Here is a 22,962-nt window from a genome sequence, read left to right as displayed (position 1 = left end):
CTCTGGAACTGCAGCCTGCTCCCCCCTGTGCTTCTTGGGAGCGGGGTGCCCTGTATGAGCTCACTCAATCTCTCCTGCATCTTCTTGGCTTCCATCCAGGGGCAGCTCTATGTTTTTTGCAGCCCCAAGCACGGCAGGCAGGCAGCTTTCAGTGGCGCGCCTGCGAGCGGTCCGCTGGTCACGCAGATTCAGCGGCATGCCTGCAGGAGGTCCCCGCTGATAAATTGCCGCTGAAGCCACGGGATCGGTGGACCTCCCGCACGCAGGGCTGGCTTTAGCAAGTGCGGGGCCCGATTCGTGGGGCTTATACTCACCGGGCAGCGCTCCGAGTCTTCGGCGGCACTTTGGATTGCCATGCTCCGGCCGGGGAGGGGGGCCACGGGGCTTGCTGCGCTCCGGCCGGGAGAGCGGGGCCGCGGGGCTTTGGAGCTCCGGCCGGGGGAGCGGGGCCGCAGGGCTTTGGAGCTCCGGCCAGGGGAGCGGGGCCGCAGGGCTTTGGAGCTCCGGCCGGGGAAGCGGGGCCGCGGGGCTTTGGAGCTCCGGCTCGGGGAGCAGGGCCGCGGGGCTTTGGAGCTCTGGCCCAGGGAGCGGGGCTGTGGGCTTGCCACGCTCTGGCTGGGTGCGGGGCCCAATTCCGGGGAATTGGCCTAAAGCCGGCCCTGCCCGCAGGCATGCCGCCGAAAGCCGCCAGCCTACCGCCCTCACAGCGACCGGCAGGCCGCCCCCCGCGGCTTGCTGCCCCGGGCACGCGCTTGCTGCACTGGTGCCTGGAGCCGCCCCTGCTTCCATCCCCCCTCTTCCCTTTCCTTCCCTCTCTTCCCCTCCTTTCTTGTCTTTATTGACCAGCCTTACTAGCTGGATGGCTTTCTTCCTAAACCATAGAGCCCTTCGCTCGAGGAGGGGCCTGCACCATTGTTCTTCAGTGTAGCGTGCAAAGCAGCAGAGGAACCGCACAGTCTCTTGCAGTATAACACCCTTCCTCTGATTGCTGCTGGCTCTGCGGAGCACACAGGCCTGCTTTGGTCACTGCTCAGGCTTCCTCTGCAGAGCTTTGGGCTCCCCAGGAAATTGTGCCTAACTCTCAGGCACAGGCGCCGACCTTCCAATGTGCCAGGGGGTGCTTGACCCCTGGCTCTGCCTCAGGCCCCACCCCCACTCTGCCTCTTCCGGTCCCCGCTCCACCCCCGCCTCTTCCCACCCCGTTCCGCCCCCACCCCCCAGCAAGCTGCGCCCTCGCTCCTCCCCCTCTCTCCCAAAGCCTCCTGCATGCCGCAAAACAGATGATCATGGCAGGCGAGAGACGCGGCGAGGGAGGGAGATGCTTAATCAATGGGACCTGCCAATGGGCAGCAAACACTGGGGGACTGGAGGGGGAGTTGATGGGTGCTCAGCACCCACCATTTTTCCCCATGGGTGCTCCAGCCCCAAACACCCATGGAGTTGGCGCCTGTGGTTTCAAGTGCCTAGAAAATCACAGGATCACGCTGTGATCCACAAAGCCTGAGCTAGGTGCCTAGGCTCCCTGTATAATGACTGGGGAGAGACAGGCACCTTAGACTGCCATACGCCAGCTAGCTAGGCAGTGAGCTGCCTAAACTACCAATGGGAGATGCAGATGAGAGGAAAGCCCCACCCTTCTCAGGAGATAGGTGCCTATCTCTGCATAGCAATTCATAACTAGTGATGGGCCTTCGCCACAATGTTTGGCTCTGGAGCTAGGTGTGATCTGCTCCCAAGTTCTGGGACATTTCGATCCACCTCTAACTGTGACTGAAAAGTTATGGGTTTTGGCCTACACCTGTGACTGGGGCAGAACAGGCTGGGCAAGGTCTGGGGAGAGTGTGGTGTCTGGGAACATTCACTGAAATGCAAACAAAGAGTTCAGAAAGAAACCAGAGGAAGCAGAGACTCACTAACCTGCATCCAGCTACAAACTCCTCCAGCACCTGCTTGAGTCTGTCTTCTGCTTTAGACTTTGGCCTCCTCATGAGCGTCTCCACGTCATCCAGTCCATGTTCCTGTTGAGACAAGCGCCACGTTAAAATTATCCCTGGGTGCAAGTGCAGACATGCAGCAGGGAGAGCAGTGCCTTTGTCTCAAGTCCCCGAAAATTTACCTAAAATAACCTGGGGGCCCCTTTGACAAGAGGTAGCAAATGTCAGGGCCTTGCAGGTCAGCTTCCTGTTGGAGGAGAATCAGTGATGTGGAAACCGGGTATATGAGTGTTACTTTTTATATTTACACTATATACACCAGTCCTGGAACAGAAGTGGTCACAAATGGCACATAGGTAACCTCTTTCAGATTTCTCAACCCAAACACCAGTGGCCAGTTCCCAGGACGCAATTGTGCCCTAAGTAAGTATTGACTCCAGTTAGAGAAATTAAGGCTGAGAACAAGTTCCTTTGTGGTTCGCAACAGCTCCCCCAAAGAACCTGCATCACAAAACAAAACAATGCAGCACGTGTCCAAACATAGCACACTGCTCGCACGCAAAGAAAGAGAATGTGAGAAACCATGGAACAGCGCATCCAGCTCCCACCGTCTCAATATTGCACATGCTGTACTTTTCCTGATCAAACCCATGTGAGTGGCCAGGGCTCAATCCTGCAAGAGGCCCTGACTGCAGTGGGGGAGGAGAGTATTAAACTCCTGACAGATTAACGACACATGCTTTGGGCTTCTGATTTTCTGTTTTAACTGATAAACACCAATGAAACACCCCCCCACAAAAAACTGAAACAAGTGTTTTTACAATGAACGTTGGGAAAACACCAGAAAGGCTTATTAGTATCTAAGAGCTTGTCTACAGTAACTTGTGGCACATTAATTGGTCCATGTAGACCCTGCCTGTGCACACTGAAGTCTATCTAGTGCACTTTAACGTAGTGCTGTTTGAAGAAGTGCTCTGTTAAAGCATGCTGTGGAACTTTACAAAGAGATTACACTCTCGGTATGCGCTACTGCCAGGAGTAACGTATGTGAGATACAATTACTCGTTACAGTACGTACAAAGAGAAAGCCTCAAACACCCCCAATTATTTAGGTTGACCAGACAGCAAGTGTGAAAAATCGGGACAGGGGGTTGAGGGTAATAGGAGCCTATAAAAGAAAAAGCCCCAAATATCGGGACTGTCCCTACAAAATCGGGACATCTGGTCACCCTACAATTATTGGACATCTACATAAAACTCAAAAATTGCTACAAATAAATGTCATAAAAGAAATCAGTAAGCCCAAGAAAGAGTGCTAGGAGGAAGCAGTGCGAGGGGAAGCAATGGGGTCTCCCAGTCACTGCTATACTTTACCAGGCGTTCTGCTATTTTGACAATCCAGTTGGAATTGTAGAGCCTCCAGGTGTGATCTTCCCAATAGCTCCAGACGTACACACAGGGCTTCTCATGCAGCAAGGGCAGGCAGCTGTAAGAACTAAGAGCAACAGGCCGAGCAGGTTACAACTCACACTGAGAGACTGAAGCAGCCTCAGAGCCATCCTAATACAGTCAGTCGCCTTGGGGGAACCAAGCCATGGGATGCATGGCTCTGCGGCTGCTGCCTTTAGCTCCGAGAAAGAAGCACAGTGCTGAGAACAGAGGCCCAGATTCACAAGGGACGTAGGGTGGTGACACTGAGCATTGCAGCGCCTAGCTCTCAGGTGCCTAGAAAATCACAGGAACACACTGGGATCCACAAAGCCTGAGTCAGGCACCTGGGCTCCCCGTACAATGCACGGGGAGAAACAGGTGCCTTAGAATGCCATTCACAGCCGCCAGTATGCTAGGCAAGAGCTGCTTGGACTAACCAATGGGAGATGCCAACTATAGGAGTCAAGTATCAGAGGGGTAGCCGTGTTAGTCTGGATCTGTAAAAAGCAACAGAGAGTCCTGTGGCACCTTTAAGACTAACAGATGTATTGGAGCATAAGCTTTCGTGGGTGAAGTGGGCATTCACCCACAAAAGCTTATGCTCCAATACATCTGTTAGTCTTAAAGGTGCCACAGGACTCTCTGCAGCTATAGGAGTGAGTGCTGAGCCCCGTCCCGCTCACAGAGAGAAGTGCCTAAGTCCAGGCTGCAGGGAAGCTCCTGTCTCTGCGATCCAGATCCGGGAAGTCAGGTCGCCCTAGGCGCCCAGGGAGTTTCTTGTGAAAATGAATCAGGCAGGGCTGTCCACACAGAACAGCCAGAGGAGGAGGGGGGCCATCACGTGATAACGTTTAGCCCAGTGGTTAGAGCACTTGCGCAGGATGTGGGAGACCCATCAGAGGGGATAAAAGGATTTGAATAGGGGGTGCTCTAACGACTGCACTGTGGGATCGTCTGATGCGGGGCTCCCTCGGTCTCTCCGGGGAAGCTATTCCATTGGGGACAAATACTTAGCATCACTGGGCCAGAGTGAGAGAGAGAACGACTCTATAGTCCAGTGGCCAGGGCACCCCAGTGAGGTGGGAGACTCAACATTCAGTCCCCGTCCCCAGTGACTCTATAACGCATAGTGGAATAACATCAAGAGGAGAGATTAAGGGAGCCCCACATGAGAATAACCCATAACTCACCCCTGAGAGGGGTGGGACCCACGTTCAGACCTCATTTTCCCCCTGTTTCAGCAGACAGGGGAATTGAACCTGGGTCACCCATATCCCAGGTGACTGCTCTAACTATTGGGACAAAGTTAGGAGGTAGGCACCACCTCTAGGCAGATTTTGAATGGGACCCAACCCAGCAGGTGACTTCTATCCCATATCAGGCCCCACAGGCGAAAACTTACCTTCTCGGATTTGTGGATTGCTCTGGGCCTCGTAAGGAGACGTCCCCTAAAGGGAGGCAGCAGCGTGCATACCCAGAGACAGAAACACAGGTGCCAAGGGAACTTTTACGCTGAAGACTTAGTTTAGATGCCTACAGCATTCGGTGGGGATTCTGTGGACCTCAGTGGAGTCTAAAACTGGGACTTAGGTGCCTAATTCCATGATCAAGGAGCTGAAGTACCTTTATGAATCTGGCTCAGAGATCCTGCCATAAGGGCTGGGTGCAAGGGCTGATGCAGTGCTTATGGCAGAGCCAACCCCAACGGGGGAGGTCAGAGAACTCCTCCAGGGCAGCCTGGAATGACCCTCATAGCTGGAACTTGTCTTACACGATGACTTCGTCAAGACCCTAGACACTGAACCTTCTTTGGGGGTCAAGCTTGTCTGGCCACCGACACTAGACTCTGGCACCAGTCTTGAACCCCCAACAGCAAATCCCCTAGTGCAGCATGCAGTTGGTGAAGCCCCAGCATGCCGAGCAATGCTCAAGGCTGTGTCCTTCCCTGCAGCGGAAAAGGCACTGAGCATTCTCCTCTCTCATGGACATTGTGCCATCGCAGGAAAGACACAGTTTGAAGCCAAAGGATTTGTCCTCTGCCATCCCAAATGAGTAAAAGGAGCCTCAACAGAACAGGATGAAGCTCGGTGGAGTCTAAGATGGCCTAACCCACCCAATAAAATGAGTTCCTCCTGGTGTCTATGGCAGTCAGCTGGTCTGAACCCCCTCTGGGGTGAAGGCTCAACAGACACTGGTACCTAGACAGCTCCAAAACCAGATTGGAAGAGCTAAATTCCTGTCTTTTGTCCCATAGCAATCATCTCCCTGCCCATTCGGGGGGATTCCCTGTACCAGAGAAGCACCACATGCTAATCCTCCACTCCCACCCTCAGTTGGAACACTTCATATCCAGCATTTGAGATGCTGAATACCCAATGTACCCAGCACGACATTTCTGCTGCCACCATAGGCGGAACCACTGCTCTCCTGGGGACAGTGGCCTTTAGCTATCTACGTATGGCATCTAGGGCTGGGGGATCAAAAGCACTTAGGCCCCGAACGTTCATTCAAATCAATGGAAGTGAGAAGCTTCCAACTCCTACTGATTCACTAGAGAATCTCGCTGGCTAGGTGGAACATGATTAGCTAGGAGCCCTACCATCTACACCCATGTACCTGTTAATGCCTTATGGGATGAATAAGAGTCCAAAGCACCTTTGCGAAGGAGGCTGATGTGAGCGAGCACCATGAAGAGAACTCACCTGTCGTATTCGGTGGGCTCTGGCCTTTGGCTTTCTGTCATGGATTTATTCTGTAAAGTTGGACTCGGGGCCATAACTTCAATATCCAGCTCCTCGTCTGAAGTGGGATCCAGCAAAGGCTGCTTGTCTTCAGGCCCTTCTCCTTTCTGACCTTTCTTAGGCATTTTGGTCACAACCTCTTCAGCTTTCCCATAGTTCCCTTGCAAATACATGTATTGTTCATATTTTAAACTAAATATCTGCCATAGCCTAGAGGTGACAGGATGCGCCTGCCCAGCCACTGGAGTACTAGAAGCAAGTGCCAGTGTTCCCGGCATTGGAAGTGCCTTAATGTCCAGCCCTCAGAGCATGGTGCACACAAGCTGGAGACTCTGGGTGGCCAGACATGAACTCCTCCTAGACTCTTCCGAGTTCACAGTTTTACTATAGGGAGCCTTTTAGCCCCCCGACACCCTCACTAGACTCAGAAGGACCCACCCAGGCGCAGCAGCTTCCCTTCCTTCTTCCACCCAACCCGCTCCATGTGGGAAGCAGCAGCAGAAGCTGGCAGGAGCCTTTGCAGCTTCCTAGCATCGTCATTCACTTAACTCTGAAGTTTGGGACTTTGGACTTTAAAAAAAAAAAATCTTTTCCCACGGGTTGTTTCCCCAGTTGCCCCATCCCTCTGATGCCCTCAGCTGCCTGGCATCACTCCACAACCATTGAGCTTCTCAGCCTCTCTCTCGCTCTCTCTCCCTCCACTCCCGCATTTCCCTCTCCCGCTGCCCTCCCTTATTCTGCAGTCCCTTCCCACCATCCCTCTCCCCTACTCCCACCATAAGTGTCCCCCCATAAACCCTAACTCTGGAATGTTCCCCGGGAATTTGGACAATCGCTAATCCATTCTGAAAAGGCCTAAGGTAGCTAGAATATTTATCTCCATAACCTGCACTAGAAATCTCCACCCTGTAACCTCGAGGGTGCTTTTAGCTGTGACATTCATGTTGTGTGGTTTTGTGTACCTGTTAGGGCACTTTACAGCCAGAACTGTGAACTAATCTGGCTGGGAATTAATACATTTTGCTGAGGCTCAGAAATATTTTCATTTTGTTTCTTCTAATTCAAGAAAACAGGAGCATCAGAAACATTTACCTATTGAGATCTCAAAACGCACAGGCTTGGAGCCTATGGAGGGGTCCATCATAGTCACTTCAAAGAAGGCAGCGTAGAGGAGGAATTCTTCCTTCACTCCCAGTGAGTTCTAAACAAGGAGACACCAATCAGTCCAACCATCACAGGGGTCATGTCAAAATACTCCTAAGCAGAGCAGCGGGCCCTGGGGCCTGAGAATGGTTACTGGGTCTGGGACCTAGGCTGACATGCCCCTCACTCAGCAGCACCTTCATCCCATGGGCCATGAGGAGTGGCTGCCTTGATTGGCAGGACCCGGCAGAGAGGAAAGAGCTGCTGCAGGATGGTGTCACTAGTTATCTTTGAAAAGTCATGGAAGATGGGAGAGATTCCAGAGGACTGGAAAAGGGCAAATATAGATAGTGCCCATCTATAAAAAGGGAAATAAGGATAACCTGGGGAATTGCAGACCAGTCAGCTTAACTTCTGTACCCGGAAAGATAATGGAGCAAATAATAAAGCAATCCATTTGCAAACATCTAGAAGATAATAAGGTGATAAGTAACAGTCAGCATGGATTTGTCAAGAATAAATCATGTCAAACCAACCTGATAGCTTTCTTTGACAGGGAATCAAACTTTGTGGATGTGGGGGAAGCGGTAGATGTGGTGTATATTGAGTTTAGTAAGGCTTTTGATACTGTCTTGTGTGACCTTCTCATAAACAAATTAGGGAAATGTAACCTAGATGGAGCTACTATAAGGTGGGTGCAAAACTGGTTGAAAAACTGTTCCCAGAGAGTAGTTATAAGTGGTTCACAATGCTGGAAGTGCTGGAAGGGCCTAACGTGTGGGGTCCCGGAGGGATCAGTTCTGGGTCTGGTTCTGTTCAATATCTTCATCAATGATTTAGATAATGGCATAGAGCAGTGTTTCCCAAACTTGGGATGCCGCTTGTGTAGGGAAAGCCCCTGGCGGGTTGGTTTACCTGCTGCGTCTGCAGGTTTGGCTGAACGCGGCTCCCACTGGCCGCGGTTCGCTGCTCTAGGCCAATGGGAGCTGCTGGAAGCGGTGCGGGCATAGAGACACTGGCTTAGAGAGTACACTTATAAAATTTGTAGATGATACCAAGCTTGGAGGGGTTGCAAGTGCTTTGGAGGATAGGATTATATAATTCAAAATGATCTGGAGAAACTGGAGAAATGGTCTGAAGTAAATAGGATAAAATTCAATAGGACAAATGCAAAGTACTCCACTTAGGAAGGAACAATCAGTTGCACACATACAAAATGGGAAATGACTGCCTAGGAAGGAGTACTGCAGAAAGGGATCTGGGGGTCATAGTGGACCACAAGCTAAATATGAGTCAACAGTGTAACACCGTTACAAAAAAAGCAAATATCATTCTGGGATGTATTAGTAGGAGTGTTGTAATCAAGACACAAGAAATAATTCTTCTGCTCTGCTCTGCGCTGATTAGGCCTCAACTGGAGTATTGTGTCCAATTCTGGGTGCCACATTTCAGGAAAGATTTGGAGAAAGTCCAGAGAAGAGCAACAAAAATGATTAAAGGTCTTGAAAACATGAAGATTGAAAAAATTGGATTTGTTTAGTCTGGAGAAGAGAAGACTGAGAGGGGACATGATACATAAAAGGTTGTTACAGGGAGAAGGGAGAAAAATTGTCCTTCTTAACCGCTGAGGATAGGACAAGAAGCAATGGGCATAAATTGCAGCAAGGGCGGTTTAGGTTGGACATTAGGAAAAACTTCCTAACAGTCAGGATGGTTAAACACTGGAATAAGTTGCCCAGGGAGGTTGTGGAATCCGCATCATTAGAGATTTTTAAGAGCAGGTTGGACAAACACCTGTCAGGGATGGTCTAGATAGTACTTAGTCCTGCCATGAGTGCAGGGGACTGGACTAGGCGACCTCTCGAGGTCCCTTCCAGTCCTATGAGTCTATGATCCCTGAGGCTGTGGCGGAGCAATCGTTCTATCTCCCAGAGCTCAGACCTGGCTCTCCCCTGGTTCAGTGCTTATGTGATGCCACAGGGGAAGCCCGAGAGGGTCCAAAGTAGGGGTCCCCAACGCGGTGCCCACGGGCGTCTAAGTGCGCTCGCGTACTGGCCAGTGGACGAGCATCTGCCGAAATGCTGCCGAATTTTGGCGGCATTTTGGCGATGACGCCTCTGGATGACGCCGCTTGTCGGCGGCATTTCGGCGGATGCTCGTCTGCCGCCATGGTCCTCCGTGGGGACCACTGGTCTAAAGGCTAAGGTGGGGACCATTGGTCTAAAGGCTAAGGTGCCAGTACACTACTGATGGACTCAGCTCTCTCTCCCCTTGTCACTGAGCTGGGTGGAGGCTTCCCTACTTCCCCAGCGCTTGATGGAGACATGGAGCTAGATAGCAGCTGGCTGGCTCAGGCTGAGGGCGGGCAGGATGGAAATGATGCTTCTTGGAAGAGGGAAGCCTACTAGAAGTTCACAAAAGAGGTGACAGAGGGTGTTTGCAATGACCGTTCAGGCCAGCAGTGAGGGTCCCAGGGGGCAGGAGGGGCCCAGCGCTGAGGCCCAAGGGGTCCCCTTTCCTCTGAATTACAACTTTATTTACCCTATGCTGAGCTCATAGCAGCCTCACGCACCCCGCTGACTCAGAGGCTCCAGGACGGCAATTGCCAGGGTGCGTGGCAGGGCTGCTCTGCTGGTCGCAGTGGGAGCATGACCCAGCAGACTGAGTGCTCATGCCCTGAGCAACCTGTCCTGGATTCATTCCACCAGCTTCCCACAGAGCGGCAGGTTTGTAGGTTCCAGCAATGACAAGGGTTTAGCAAGCGGGAGGCAAGCTCAGGGGAACACTCTGTGGTGGGGGGCAGGGGTCTTGCCTATTGTCCCCAGTCACAATGCAACTATTCAATTACTGCACTGGCTTTCTGTCAGTGCAAGGCCTCAGGAGGGCCCTGCCTGCGATGGACGGCGGCCGCTCTCTGAGACCAGAACTAGTTTTTAAAAGCAGAGCGTTAGAGCTGCAGACACGGGACTTGCCTTCGCCAAAGCCATATGCGCCGACTCCATGGGTGCTCAGGGGCTGGAGCATCCACAGAAAAAAACAGTGGTGCTCAGCACCCACTAGCCACAGCTGTTCCCCGCCCTCGCTCCTCAGCTGATGGGGGCACGCACTGCCATCAAACAGCTGTAGGGGGAGGGTGGAGAGTGGCAGGTGGGCGGAGGCCTCGGGGCAGAATGGGGGAGGGAGGAGGCAGAGTGAAGGTGGGGCCTTCAGGGAAAGGGGCGGAGTGGGGGCGGGGCATCGGGGTGAAGCGGGGGTTGAGCACCCCCAGGGAAAAGGAAAAATCAGCGCCGGTAGCCAAAGCGCTCCGCAGTAACGGACCCAGCACACCTGCAGCTTCCAGAGCACACACTCCTTTGACATAGGAAGGGCCCCACTGTATTTTAGCTTGGGTCAGTTCTCATCCCACATACGTGTACACTCCGAGTGGCACTGCAAGAACAGCAGGTGTGAGTTACTAGTCACTCCGGCGCCAGCGGGTTTACACACAGCTCTCAGTCGGAGTGTAAACCCGAAGCTCCTGGCCTCTTCCCCATCCCCTCCCTTGGAATGGCCCATCAGTCCCTGGAGTGCCCACCTCTGGGAGCGGATGGAGCTCCTCCACCTCCACAGTGACCTCACTGGGCTGCTCTGCCTCCTCGGGGCTGCCAGCCTCGTCCCCTCCTTGCCTCTGGCTCTGCTCTTTGGCGCTGGCCTTGGATTTTTCCTTGGCCTTTTTACTCTTCTTCTTCTTCAGCGTCAGTTTGCTCAGGGTGCCCCTCAGCACCTCCTTGCGCTTGCCATCTATTGCGCTGGGGCTGCTGAAAATCTCCATAGAAATGGCCAGGAGGATGCGGCCACGGTAGAATATGCCCTCCCCCAGGCCCTCGTTCAGATCCTTGTGGACATCCCGCAGAGCCGAGTTCTGGGGAGAGCCATAGAGATTCACCCAGGATGGGCCAAAGGTGGGGTTAAAGCCTGCAGGGACAGAAACACTTGCAATTAAATAGTTCAGGATTTGCCTTAACTGACAGGTACACCTCCAGAGACAGACAGACACCCCACCCACAGACAGACCTGGGTGTACCCCACATGCACCCCATCCACTGACAGACCTGGGCAGTTCACCACAGACAGGCACCCCACGCACACACTGACATGGGCATATCCCCACAGACAGACACTCCACCCAGACAGACCTGGGCTGTTCACCACAGACAGACACCCCACCCACAGACAGACATTGGTGGTTCACCACAGACAGACACACACCCCTCAGACAGACCTGGGCACTTCACGACAGACAGACCTGGGCATACCCCACAGACAGAGGCATATATGACTGTGGCAGGTGCATGGATGGGGGGGGGGGGGGAGCAGAATCATATTTGACGCTCTAGATGCTGCCTGGATAGCTCCATGGCAGGGGACAGGACAGAGGCGTGGGGTGTAAAGGCCTCACCGTTCCTCCCAGGGTCAGATATCTGCTGCAGGTCAATGAAGTGTGTAGCGAGCGCCACGTCCCCAATGTTTGCATCATCTAACAGTTGGACTTTTATTTTTCTGGCAAGAGGAGGGAACATCTCGATGAAGCTGATCTGCTCGTTCCACTCCGGTTCTGCAGTGTCATTTTCCACCGAGGTCTCCCCCTGGGGCAGAGAGAAGCATGAGAACTGCACGGCGCACTGCTAAAGAACTCCAAGTGGCTTCAAAGCCAGCCACAGGTTCAAGAGAAATCACGGAGGCATTCTGGGAAAATCTGGATTCCCCATTAGTGTGTGGCTCTGAGGCCCTGGTCCTCTGTTCTGACCTCACTGCAAACGCAAGGAGAGTCACTCTAAAACACTGGTGAGTGGCGGCAGCAGCCAGGGTACAGATGCTGCATAAACCACCCTTGGCCAGCTGCGGGAGCTTAGCATGGGGGAGCTCGGCGCCCTGGAGCACATGCAGGCCAGGCTCAGGCGGGAGCACCTCACAGCTGAGCAAGGGTCAGAGCGGAGGGGCTCCAGCCCTCTAATGGCCAGAGCCAGCCATGTGGAGCTCAGATGAGGTGGAGGGTGATGGCTTGTCCTGGAGGGGTAAGAGAAAGAAGATATAGAATGGGGGAGAAGTAAATGTAATGTCCTCAGGTGCTGTCCTGCTCTGAAGAGAAATTATACAATGGCCCCATGTTTATTGTCCCACTAACCTTATATCAAATGGCTCAGTTTATAAGAAAAACAATGGAGCTGCTCTTCCAGCCTGCACCTCTGCTTACCTAGCTGGCCTGTATATAGAGCTGTGCACAACAGGAGAGTGCTAGCTTCAAAGCTGGGTAGATCGCTGCTCCTGTCCTCTTGTGCACCTTGTAATCAGTCTCTGGGTTTAACAGGAGTGAAGCATTTCCCGAGGACTCTGCACCACACTACAGGGCTGAGGGAAAGGCTGGGCAACCATGTGACTGATTAACAAAGGCTCCAGGCCTCAGGGCAGGACAGAGTAACAGGGTGGACCAGCAGTCCCATCAGGCTGTGCGGGACAGAGGCTGGGGCTGTACAGGACAGAGGTGGCTGGGCAGTTTCAATGCATCCAGACACCATGGAACCCACCCAAGGGAGCCAGACATGGAACAGTCTGTGTGATTTCATCCTTGGGATTTCTTTTGAGCTTTTTCCTATACTCAGCAGTGTGAGGAGTTCTAGAAACATCTGTGTCTACCTGTGTCTGATAACCAAACCACCTGGACTATCACAACAGCTTGTGAGGTCCTCAGAGCTTGGGCTGTGGCATCAGTATCTCATCAACAACTCCTCTCCACCATCAACCTATGCCGGCTCAGATTCTCCCTAATCACATGACTTTCCTACTTTATTGCTGGCTCATGCTGCTGCTAACCATATGACTATCCAAGCTCTGATTGGTGCAGACTGTCTCTCCAAGTTTCAGTATGCTCCCTTGTAGCGGGGTGGACACCCACTCCTGCCTGGGAAGGGTTAAAGCCAGCCCTGCAGAGGGCTAGGGCTGTGGGAAAAGCTACCTAGGCTGATTGGGGAAGTAGCCGCAGCTGGGCCACACCCCAATCAGGCCTCAGCTGGCCCTATATAAAAAGGCTGTGAGCGAGAGGCCAAGCAGTCTCTCTTTACATTCAGAGAGAGAAGGGCCTGGCTGCAGGGAGCTTGAGACAGGGTACCTGAGTGGAGCAGGGCTGGGGAGCTCCAGCCTGGAAAGCCCCAGGCTGTGGTCTAGCATTAGGCTAAGGGGTACTAGGAGTTGCAGAGGGCAGCCCAGAGGTAGGCCAAGGCAGCAGGTCCAAACCCTCCTTGCCAGTGATGAGTAGGCTGATACTGCAGTCTGCCCCAGGCGTGGGGCTAGACGATGACTGGCAGTAGCCTTACACTGAGGCTGGGTGGGGGTTCCCCTGGGAGGGGAGACCCACTGTGTGTGGGTACTGCCAGGGGGCAGCACCCAGAGCAAGGGGCACCGGGGTCCTGGGAGGGACACGGGAGCCAGTAGAGGACAAGGCGGATCACCGGCCTGCAGAGGGCGCTCTGGGCTGGATTGAGCTGATTCCCCGGAGTAGCTAGCAGGAGGCGCCGCAGGGGTGAGTCCGACCTCTTACATCCCTACATCCATTCATATGCATTTCCAAACCAATCTCAACTGCACAGACGACAGTGATGTGGGGCTTAACATGCAGAAAACAGAGGGTCTGCCCAGGCCTCCCTGTGGGATACAGAGAGCCGAATGCCCAAGCAGACTTACCTGTTGCCCGGCAAATGACACCTGCACATATGGATCAATGAAAACTTTCTTCTCGCCCACAATCTTTGAGAACCCCCCCATGATCCCAGCACTCATGCTGGGCAGGCCCTCGGCTCGGTAAACTTTGATGCAGATTTTGGCCCATGGTCTCTCAGCTGGGACTCTCTTAGGCAGCAGCAAGTTCCTAGAAGAAATAATCATTGTTCTACTGGTCACAGTAAATCACCACAGCAAGTCAAAGCCCAAGAACACAGGAAATGTGGGAACTGCTAGGCCAAGGGCCCATTTAGGCTGGTCTACCATCTCAGACAATGGCCTGCACCAGGGGCTTCAGAGAATGGTGCAAGAAACCCATTATGAACTGTTGGGCAATGATTGCCCAAAAACTTTGCAGCACACACACTTACTTTTCAATGTCTTCATTCTGGCTGCTAGAGGAAGTGGGAAGGGAGCCCATTATATCACCTCGTGCAAAGACAGAAATGTTACACTTCACAAATCCTTTCACTCCTGCCCTGGTGTCCTTCGGGTCATTGATGACAGCCCACTTCTGAAAGAACCTGTGATCTAAAGAGATAAGGACAGGGACTCTGAGCTGTGAATTCCTAATCACACCACTGCCAGTTCTCCAAGAAACTGTGGCTCTGCACTTCTGAAATCAGAGACCCTACTGTGTTTGAACCAGCGCCCTGGGAAAACCCCGACTGGCTCATAGACTTTAAGGTCAGAAGGAACCATCATGATCATCTAGTCTGATGTCCTGCACATAGCAGGCCACAGAACCTCACCCACCCACTCCTGTGACCATAGGCGCCAACTTTCTCCGGCGCCAGTGGGTGCCCGCACTCCCTGCCCCTTTCCCCGCCCTGACTCCACCCTTTCCCCACCCCTGGCCCCGCCCCCATTCCAACCCCATTCCCAAAGTCCCTGCCCTAATTCCGCCCCCTCCCTGACCCTATTGGATCCCTTGCTCAAATCCCCACCCTGGCCCCGCCTCTGCCCCCAGTGCGCTGTGTTCCCCCTCTCCCCCCCCCCCCCCCCCCGCGAATCCGCTGTTTTGTGGCGCAAGCGCTGGGAGGGAGCGGGGAGAAGCAGGACGTGGAGGAGGCGGAGGCGGAGGTAAGCTGGAGCAGGGGCGGTGGGGTGGGGAGCTGCTGGTGAGTGTTGAGCACCCACCAATTTTTTTCCATGGGTGCTCCAGCCCCAGAGCACCCACAGAGTCGACGCCTATGCTTGTGACATTCTCAGGCCAGTTCTCCAACTGTAACTCACTGTAGCTCAAGTGTATTCAATAGAGCTACACAGATTAACACCAGCCAAGGATCAGGCCCAGAATCCCTTTGAGACTGCAGTAGCTTCTCGGGAAAATGGCAGAACCCCCTTGCTTGGGATTTTTACATTTGGGTGGGACAAAGTCTCACAGAATAAGCATGAAGGTATAATTGTGCACTGGCCACAGGGGCAAAGACAAGATGGGACTGGTTGTTGACTTTTTATTAGGTCTGTCGATTAATTGCAGTTAACTCACGCGATTAACTCATAAAAATTAATCGCGATTAATCACAATTTTAATCGCACTATTAAACAATAGAATACCAACTGAAATTTATTAAATATTTGGGATGTTTTTCTACATTTTCTAATATATTGATTTCTATTACAACACAGAATACAAAGTGTACAGTGCTCACTTTATATTATTATTTTTATTACAAATATTTGTACTGTAAACATGACAAAGTAAATATTATAGTTCAGTTCACCTCAAAGAAGTATGTAGTGCAATCTCTTTATCGTGAAAGTGCAACTTACAAATGTAGATTTTTTTTTGTTACATAACGGCACTCAAAAAGAAAACAATGTAAAACTTTAGAGCCTACAAGTTCACTCAGTCCTACTTCTTGTTCAGCCAATCGCTAAGACAAACAAGTTTGTTTACATTTACGGGAGATAATGCTGTCCGTTTCTTATTTACAAAATCACAAGAAAGTGAGAACAGGCATTCGCATGGCACTTTTGTAGCCAGCATTGCAAGGTATTCACGTGCCAGATATGCTAAACATTTGTATGTCCTTTCATGCGTCGGCCACCATTCCAGAGGACATGCTTCCATACTAATGACACTTTCTTAAAAAAATAATGCATTAATTAAATTTGTGACTGAACTCCTTGGGGGAGAATTGTATGTCCTCTGTTCTGTTTTACCCGCATTCTGCCATATATTTCATGTAATAGCAGTCTTGGATGATGACCCAGCACATGTTCATTTTAAGAACACTTTCACTGCAGATTTGACAAAACGCAAAGAAAGTACCAATGGGAAATTTCTAAAGACCCAAGATTTAAGAATATGAAGTGCCTTCCAAAATTTGAGAGGGACAGGTTGTGGAGCATGCTTTCAGAAGTCTTAAAAGAACAACACTCTGATGTGGAAACTACAGAACGCAAATCACCAAAAAAGAAAATCAGCCTTCTGCTAGTGGCATCTGACTCAGATGATGAAAATGAACATGCGTTGGTCTGCACTGCTTTGGTTCGTTATCAAGCAGAACCTGTCATCAGCATGGACACATGTCCACATAATTCTACATTTGTAAGTTCAGCTTTCATGATAAAGAGATTGCACTACAGTACTTGTATTAGGTGAATTGAAAAATACTATTTCTTTTGTTTTTTACAGTGCAAATATTTGTAATAAAAAATAAATATAAAGTGAGCACTGTACACTTCGTATTCTGTGTTGTAACTGAAATCAATATATTTCAAAATGTAGAAAATATCCAAAAATATTTAAATAAATGGTATTCTATTATTGTTTCACAGCACGATTAATCGCTTGACAGCACTACTTTTTATGTCTTCATCCCATATCAAAGACCTCTGCTCTGGACAGGTATTTGCTTATCTCAGGGGCCTGCTTGTGCAGCAGCATGGTGGTGAGGGGAAGGGGTGCTGGATACTGAGTTAGCAGGGGGTCCCCGTCCCTAAAGAGAGGTGAGTGTAGGTCAAAGCTCCTGCCCCCTCTCCTGAGTTTCATACAGGAGGTGGGCTCCCAGGTAGAGCTCTTAACTGCACCATATTAGCATGGAATGGGAGTTCTGCAGGGAGGTGCTTCTCCCAGCTTGTGCCCCTGGGGCAGGGAGTCAGTGTTTTGTTTACAAACAGAGGCAAGGTGACTAAGATAAGAAAAGGCTGGTAATTAAATTAAGGATCTGGAAGTCTTTAGATGAACTTGAAAAACAGGAATCCCACTGCAGAGGGTGATATGATGAGGTAACTGGCTCTGTGGATATGGGGAAAGCAGTGGACTTGATATATATTGACTTTAGCAAAGCTTTTGATACTTTCCCACAGTATTCTTGCCAGCAAGTTAAAGTATGGGCTGGATAAATGGACTATAAGGTGGATAGAAAGCTGGCTAGATTGTCGGGCTCAAGGAGTAGGGATCAACGGCTGGATGTCTAGTTGGCAGCCAATATCAAGCGGAGTGCCCCAGGGGTCGGTCCTGGGGCCGGTTTTGTTCAACATCTTCATTAATGATCTGGATGATGGGATGGATTGCACCCTCAGCAAGTTTGCAGATGACACTAAGATGGGGGGAGAGGTAGATACCCTGGAGGGTAGGGATAGGGTCCAGAGTGACAGAGACAAATTGGAGGATTGGGCCAAAAGAAATCTGATGAGGTTCAACAAGGACAAATGGAGAGTCCTGCATTTAGGATGGAAGAATCCCATGCACTGCTACAAGCTGGGGACTGACTGGGTAAGCGGCAGTTCTGCAGAAAAGGACCTGGGGATTACAGTGGACGAGAAGCTGGATATGAGTTAACAGTGTGCCCTTGTTGCCAAGAAGGCTAACAGCATATTGGGCTGCATTAGTAGGAGCATTGCCAGTAGATCGAGGGAAGTGATTATTCCCCTCTATTCGGCACTGGTGAAGCCACATCTGGAGTACTGCATCCAGTTTTGGGCCCCCCACTACAGAAAGGATGTGGACAAATTGGAAAGAGTCCAGCGGAGGGCAACAAAAATGATTAGGGGGCTGGGGCACATGATTTATGAGGAAAGGCTGAAGGAACTTATTTAGTCTGCAGAAGAGAAGAGTGGGGTGGGATTTGATAGCAGCCTTCAACTACCTGAAGGGGGGTTCCAAAGAGGATGGAGCTAGGCTGTTCTCAGTGGTGGCAGATGACAGAACAAGGAGCAATGGTCTCAAGTCGCAGTGGGGGAGGTCTAGGTTGGATATTAGGAAACACTGTTTCACTAGGAGGGTGGTGAAGCACTGGAATGGGTTACCTAGGGAGGTGATGGAATCTCCATCCTTAAAGGTTTTTAAGGCCCGGCTTGACAAAGTCCTGGCTGGGTGATTTACTTGGGGTTGGTCCTGCTTTGAGAAGAGGGTTGGACTAGATGACCTCCTGAGGTCTCTTCCAACCCTAATCTTCTATGATTCTATGAGTGTTGAAGAAACCCCTCCAGCCCCTGAGTCTGCAGGGGACTCAGAAGAAATATAACCAAGCCCTCTGAGCCAAGTTTACATTCAGAAAAGAGGGAGATGTGAGGGGCATAGGTGAAAAGAAGGAGATAAAACCCAGAGAAGGGATAGCAGTGGTATAGAGAAGTTCCCACTCTATCTGTGGTACTTATGTGGCCCCATCACCATAGTATCTAAGCGGCTCACAAGGTCTAACCCAGGGGTCTCAAACACGCAGCCCGCAGGGTTATTTTTTGCGGCCCGCGAGCTCCTCACGGCCCCTCCTACCCTCCCCCAGCGTTTACCTAGAGCGGCTCCGGCCCAACGCACACCGGGGGCAGGGCAGGCTCCCTGCCTGCCTGCCCTGCCCCCGCGCCGCTCCGGGAAGCGGACGGAACCTGGGGAAGGAGGGCCGCAGGGGTGTGTGTGGCTGTTGCTTCAGGCACCGCCCCCAGCATCTCCCATTGGCCGGAAATGGGGAACCGCAGGCAATGGGAGCTGCTGGGGGCGGTGCCTGAAGCAACAGCCACACACACCCCTGCGCCCCTCCTTCCCCAGGTTCCGGCTGCTTCCCGGAGCGGCGCGGCGGCAGGGCAGGCAGGCAGGGAGCCTGCCCTGCCCCTGGTGCGTGTCGGGCCAGAGCCTGCCCCCCGAATCCCTCCTGCAGCCGAACACCCTGCACCCCTCCTGCAGCCTGACCCCACCGCACCCTCGCTCCTCCCTCTTCATCCCAAAGCTTCCTCCTTGCTGCGAAACAGCTGATCGTGGCGGGCAGGGGCGGGAGGAGGAGGTGCTGATCAGCAGGGCCAGCTGGTGGGTGGCAAACACTGGGGGGCTGGAGGGGGAGATGATAGGGGGGCTGCCAGTGGGTGCTCAGCGCCCACCATGTTTCCCCCCAGTCGGCGCCTATGTGAAGCATATAGTGATTGAGCACATGTTAATAGCTGTGAGTGGAGGCGCTGATGGGAATAGAAGTTTTACTTCATTAAAGACTAGAAGATTTGACCCTCCAACTTTCTTTCAAGAGGAAGAGCTGCCCAGAGCTCCTGTGCCTGTTTATTTTCCTTTCCTGCCTGCAGTGGCCCTGATAAACCTCAGAAGTCTCAATTTTTCTCTCAACTTTAAAATGTGGAATTTTCTTGGTGTTTGGTTTTAAATATTCTCCTGTGAGAACTGCAACTCAGTCACTGGAGTGTTGTGTTTAAGAGCCTTCTGGAAAGTAACTAGCCTTTAAACAGAAGTGAAAGCAGTGTTGCCAACTCTCATGATTTTGTCATGAGTCTCAAGATAATTATTGTTTTCCTTAAAGCCCCACTCCTGGAGTGAAGTGGATGTGTGATGATTTCAGCCTTCATTCTTAAAGAAAAATGAAGTTTTTAGCCCTTGTGGCTGTGGAGAAAGCTTCAAAATGTGACCCAATGCACCCTAAAGGCTCAAAAAGCAGAAGGCAAATAAAAAGAACCCCAAAGCTATTATTTTTACATAATCTCATTTTAAAGCCAATCTCATGATTTTTGGTGAGCCTGATTCATGATTTTTGAACATTTGGGGTTGGCAATACTGTGAAAGTGACCTGAAAGTGTCAGTTTCACTCCTGTTTAAGGTCAGTTTCTAGTCTATTATTTGTAGTGGGGTAACACCCCTAGAGCCCCAGGCAGGTGCAGCATAAACTCACGGGGCCTTGGCCTAGTAGGATGTTTCCAAAAGTTAAATGATCTATTCCAAGCTTTTGGTGAACTGCAAAAAAGTGATAGAAAGTCATCTAGATTTTTCTACAATTGTTTCAGTTGTTATAGTCAAGAGTTAGTAACAAACTAAAAATATACATGAAAATTTTAAACCTAACCAGTGTCCCGTAGGTGAATTGACACAAGATGTCAGAACATGTTAGTATTAGAGCCGAGTGGGTCTAATATTTATTTATTTTTCTTCCTTTATATGGGAATTAGATACACCGCTGCTGTCAGATAATAATTTCTAAGTTATTATCTGCAAAAAAACCAAGAGTTTTGAGGTGCCCAAGTAGCCCCTGGAATCACAGCTAAAGTTGCCCCCTCCCCGCAAAAAATCGGAAATGGTGCCCCTGAAACAACGTGGAGGGATAAACCAGGGAAGCGAGAGCAGCAGCCCCAAGGCTCTGCACACTGTACCTGGCTGGCTGTACACCGTCTCGGCGTCGATTTTGAATGTTCCTATGCGTGTTCCCAGGAACGGGATCTTCTTTGAATGAAAAACCTGCACGTAACAAACAAATCCCATTGTGCCGCTGAAAGGCCCAGCTGTCACCAGGGCACAGTGCAGCTGCTCAGAGAGGAATGGGCAGAGGGGACGGGCTGCTACCAACAGAACGATCCCGCAATCAGAGCTCCGCTCAGCAGGATGAGCCTTCATTGGCACAGATGGCTGCATGCTTGTCGTGAAACACACATGTAGCCCAGAAGCTTGGTGACCTCCCCCAGACATTAGACCAGTCTCCCCACTGGGCCGGAGCAAAGGCCCCAGCCAGCCAACCTCTCTCTCATTCCCAAACTGACTCTCCTGAGCCAAGGCCCACACCAGGCCAACCACCCAAGGAGCCCGGGGCAAGGCCTGAGCCAAGCTGACTTCTCCCCTGGGCCCTAGACAAGCTGCTGCATGTGCCCAGACCTGCCTGAGGCCTGAACCGTGCCAACCCCTCTCTCATGCGCAGGCCCAGGCTGACCTCCCCAACACACTGCGAGCCCAGTGAGGCCCAAGTTGACTTTTCATGTGCCTGCATTGACTGCATTCCTGCCCATGGGCCAAGGCCTGGACTGAACTAAGCCAAGCTCCTAATCCATGCCTAGGAGGAGGCCTGAGCTGGGATGGCATCACTCCGGTGCCAAGCCAGGCTGGCCTCTCCTTCGTGCCAGGGCTGGGCACATTCCTGCAGGGAAGGGTGCTGTGCTGGGCCACAGGTGGAGGGCGGCAGGCTGCAGTAGAAGAAGAACCAGCATCTCTGGTCTCTGGCCTACGTTTCAACAAACAGGTGCTGCTTTTAACCTTCTTATTATAAAGAGCCTCAGGTGAGTCTTCTGAGCTTCAGGCCTTAGAGTCTTTAAAGGGCCTGATTCTGCCCTGCCTTCGCCTTGCACTGGCATTTATACACATGCAAGGGCTGCCAAGTCAGAAAGCCCCTCCCTCCCACTAGCATGTTACACCCCTCTGCGGGCCAGGGGACAGGCAATGGGAACCATTCCTGGGGTGCCACTGGCTTCAATCTCCATCTGACGAGACTGAGAGCAGCTTGTGCCCCTACTAGGGGAAGAAAAACTGCTACAAAATGTCAACTCCTCTCCAAGAGACAAAGTGGGTGAGGTAATATCTTTTATAAGCTCTTCCCCAGGTCTGGGAAAGGTTCTCCGAGTGTCACAGCTAAATGCCAGGTGGAACAGATTGTTTAGCATAAGTAGTTAGCTCATATTCTAGGGCCCATTCAAGGCAGAGTGCCCCGTTACGGTTACCGGAATGGAGGAAGAGCTCTGTGAGGCTTGACAGCTTGTCTCTCCCCAACAGAAGTTGGTCCAATAAAAGCTATTACCTCACCCTCCTTGTCTAATATCCTGGGACTGACACGGCTACAACTACACTGCAGACAACTCCTCTCCAAGTAAGTCAGCCGGAAATGGAAAAATAAACTTGGGGAAAGAATCTGGGCACATTTCTCCTGATGTTTTACTGTGAGGAAGGGGTGCTTGGTTCTCCCTTGGGGGCTCAATCAAGGCTGGGGAGGAACTCTCCCTGGACTCTCAGTCTCAGCTGGAGGGTCAGGGGACCCTACGAACAGTTGTGCTGAAATAGCTTGACGGTATAAAATTACAACTGTGCATTGCCTAACACCACACGAGATGTGAAAGTGGGTTACAGACTGCTATTGACTACAATGAGTTTTGGATCAGGCCCTATAGCTACACATGTAGCTTGTATTATCTACAAGGAAGGCAGCTTTGTCTACTGGCTAAAGTAAGGGATGAGAGTCAGACCCCTTGAGATTTATTCCCAACTCTTCCACTGACTTGCTATGTGATGCTGGACAGGTCCTTTAACTTGTCTGTGGCTCAGTTTCCCCACCTGTAAAATGGGGGCAATACTGATGCCCTAACTTTGTACAAGAGCCTGAAGATCTCCAGGTGGAAGGTGCTGCCATAAACACACACACACGTACACACTTGGCACTTCAGTGCAGCATGTCAGTTATTGCCACTACACAGGGGGTGTGGGCAGCAGGGCATACTTACGGAAATCTCTATGAGTCTGTGAAATAAAACTTCCCTTGGTTCATGGAATTCAAACACAAAATACTGCAAGAGAAGAGAGAGAAAACTGAGCAAAGCGCCCCCATCGCAACCCCGAGAGCCCCTCTCCCTGGACACAGCCTGTCAAGTGTGACTTGAATGAGGCTCAGCACCTGTGGAAGTGCTGTCCACTCTGTGTGACACTGGTTGGGTGTAAGCAATGCTGTGCGCTCCGGTGATACTGGTTGGGTGTGAGCAGTGCTGTGCAC

At 51.5% G+C, this 22,962-nt stretch overlaps 1 protein-coding gene across 1 annotated transcript in view; it reads right to left on the bottom strand.

The window, feature by feature from the left end:
- The window catches only part of LOC112110981 (fer-1-like protein 4), a 98,862-nt gene that overhangs the window by 57,649 nt on the left and 18,251 nt on the right, over positions 1-22,962 (bottom strand). The window contains exons 8-17 of the mRNA XM_029912610.1: positions 22,697-22,759; positions 20,591-20,675; positions 14,374-14,533; positions 13,967-14,150; positions 11,688-11,874; positions 10,824-11,203; positions 7,199-7,307; positions 6,068-6,266; positions 3,309-3,429; positions 1,918-2,018 (exon numbers count right to left, since the gene is read on the bottom strand). Of these exons, the coding sequence (XP_029768470.1) occupies positions 1,918-2,018; positions 3,309-3,429; positions 6,068-6,266; positions 7,199-7,307; positions 10,824-11,203; positions 11,688-11,874; positions 13,967-14,150; positions 14,374-14,533; positions 20,591-20,675; positions 22,697-22,759 (1,589 nt within the window). The remainder of the gene's footprint in view (positions 1-1,917; positions 2,019-3,308; positions 3,430-6,067; positions 6,267-7,198; positions 7,308-10,823; positions 11,204-11,687; positions 11,875-13,966; positions 14,151-14,373; positions 14,534-20,590; positions 20,676-22,696; positions 22,760-22,962) is intronic.

This window comes from Terrapene carolina, unplaced genomic scaffold (assembly GCF_002925995.2).
Source record: "Terrapene carolina triunguis isolate 2854851 unplaced genomic scaffold, T_m_triunguis-2.0 Scaffold233, whole genome shotgun sequence".
NCBI lineage: Eukaryota > Metazoa > Chordata > Testudines > Emydidae > Terrapene > Terrapene triunguis.
Note: the sequence above shows the minus strand (reverse complement) of the source record. Positions and strands in the feature narration are given on the sequence as shown.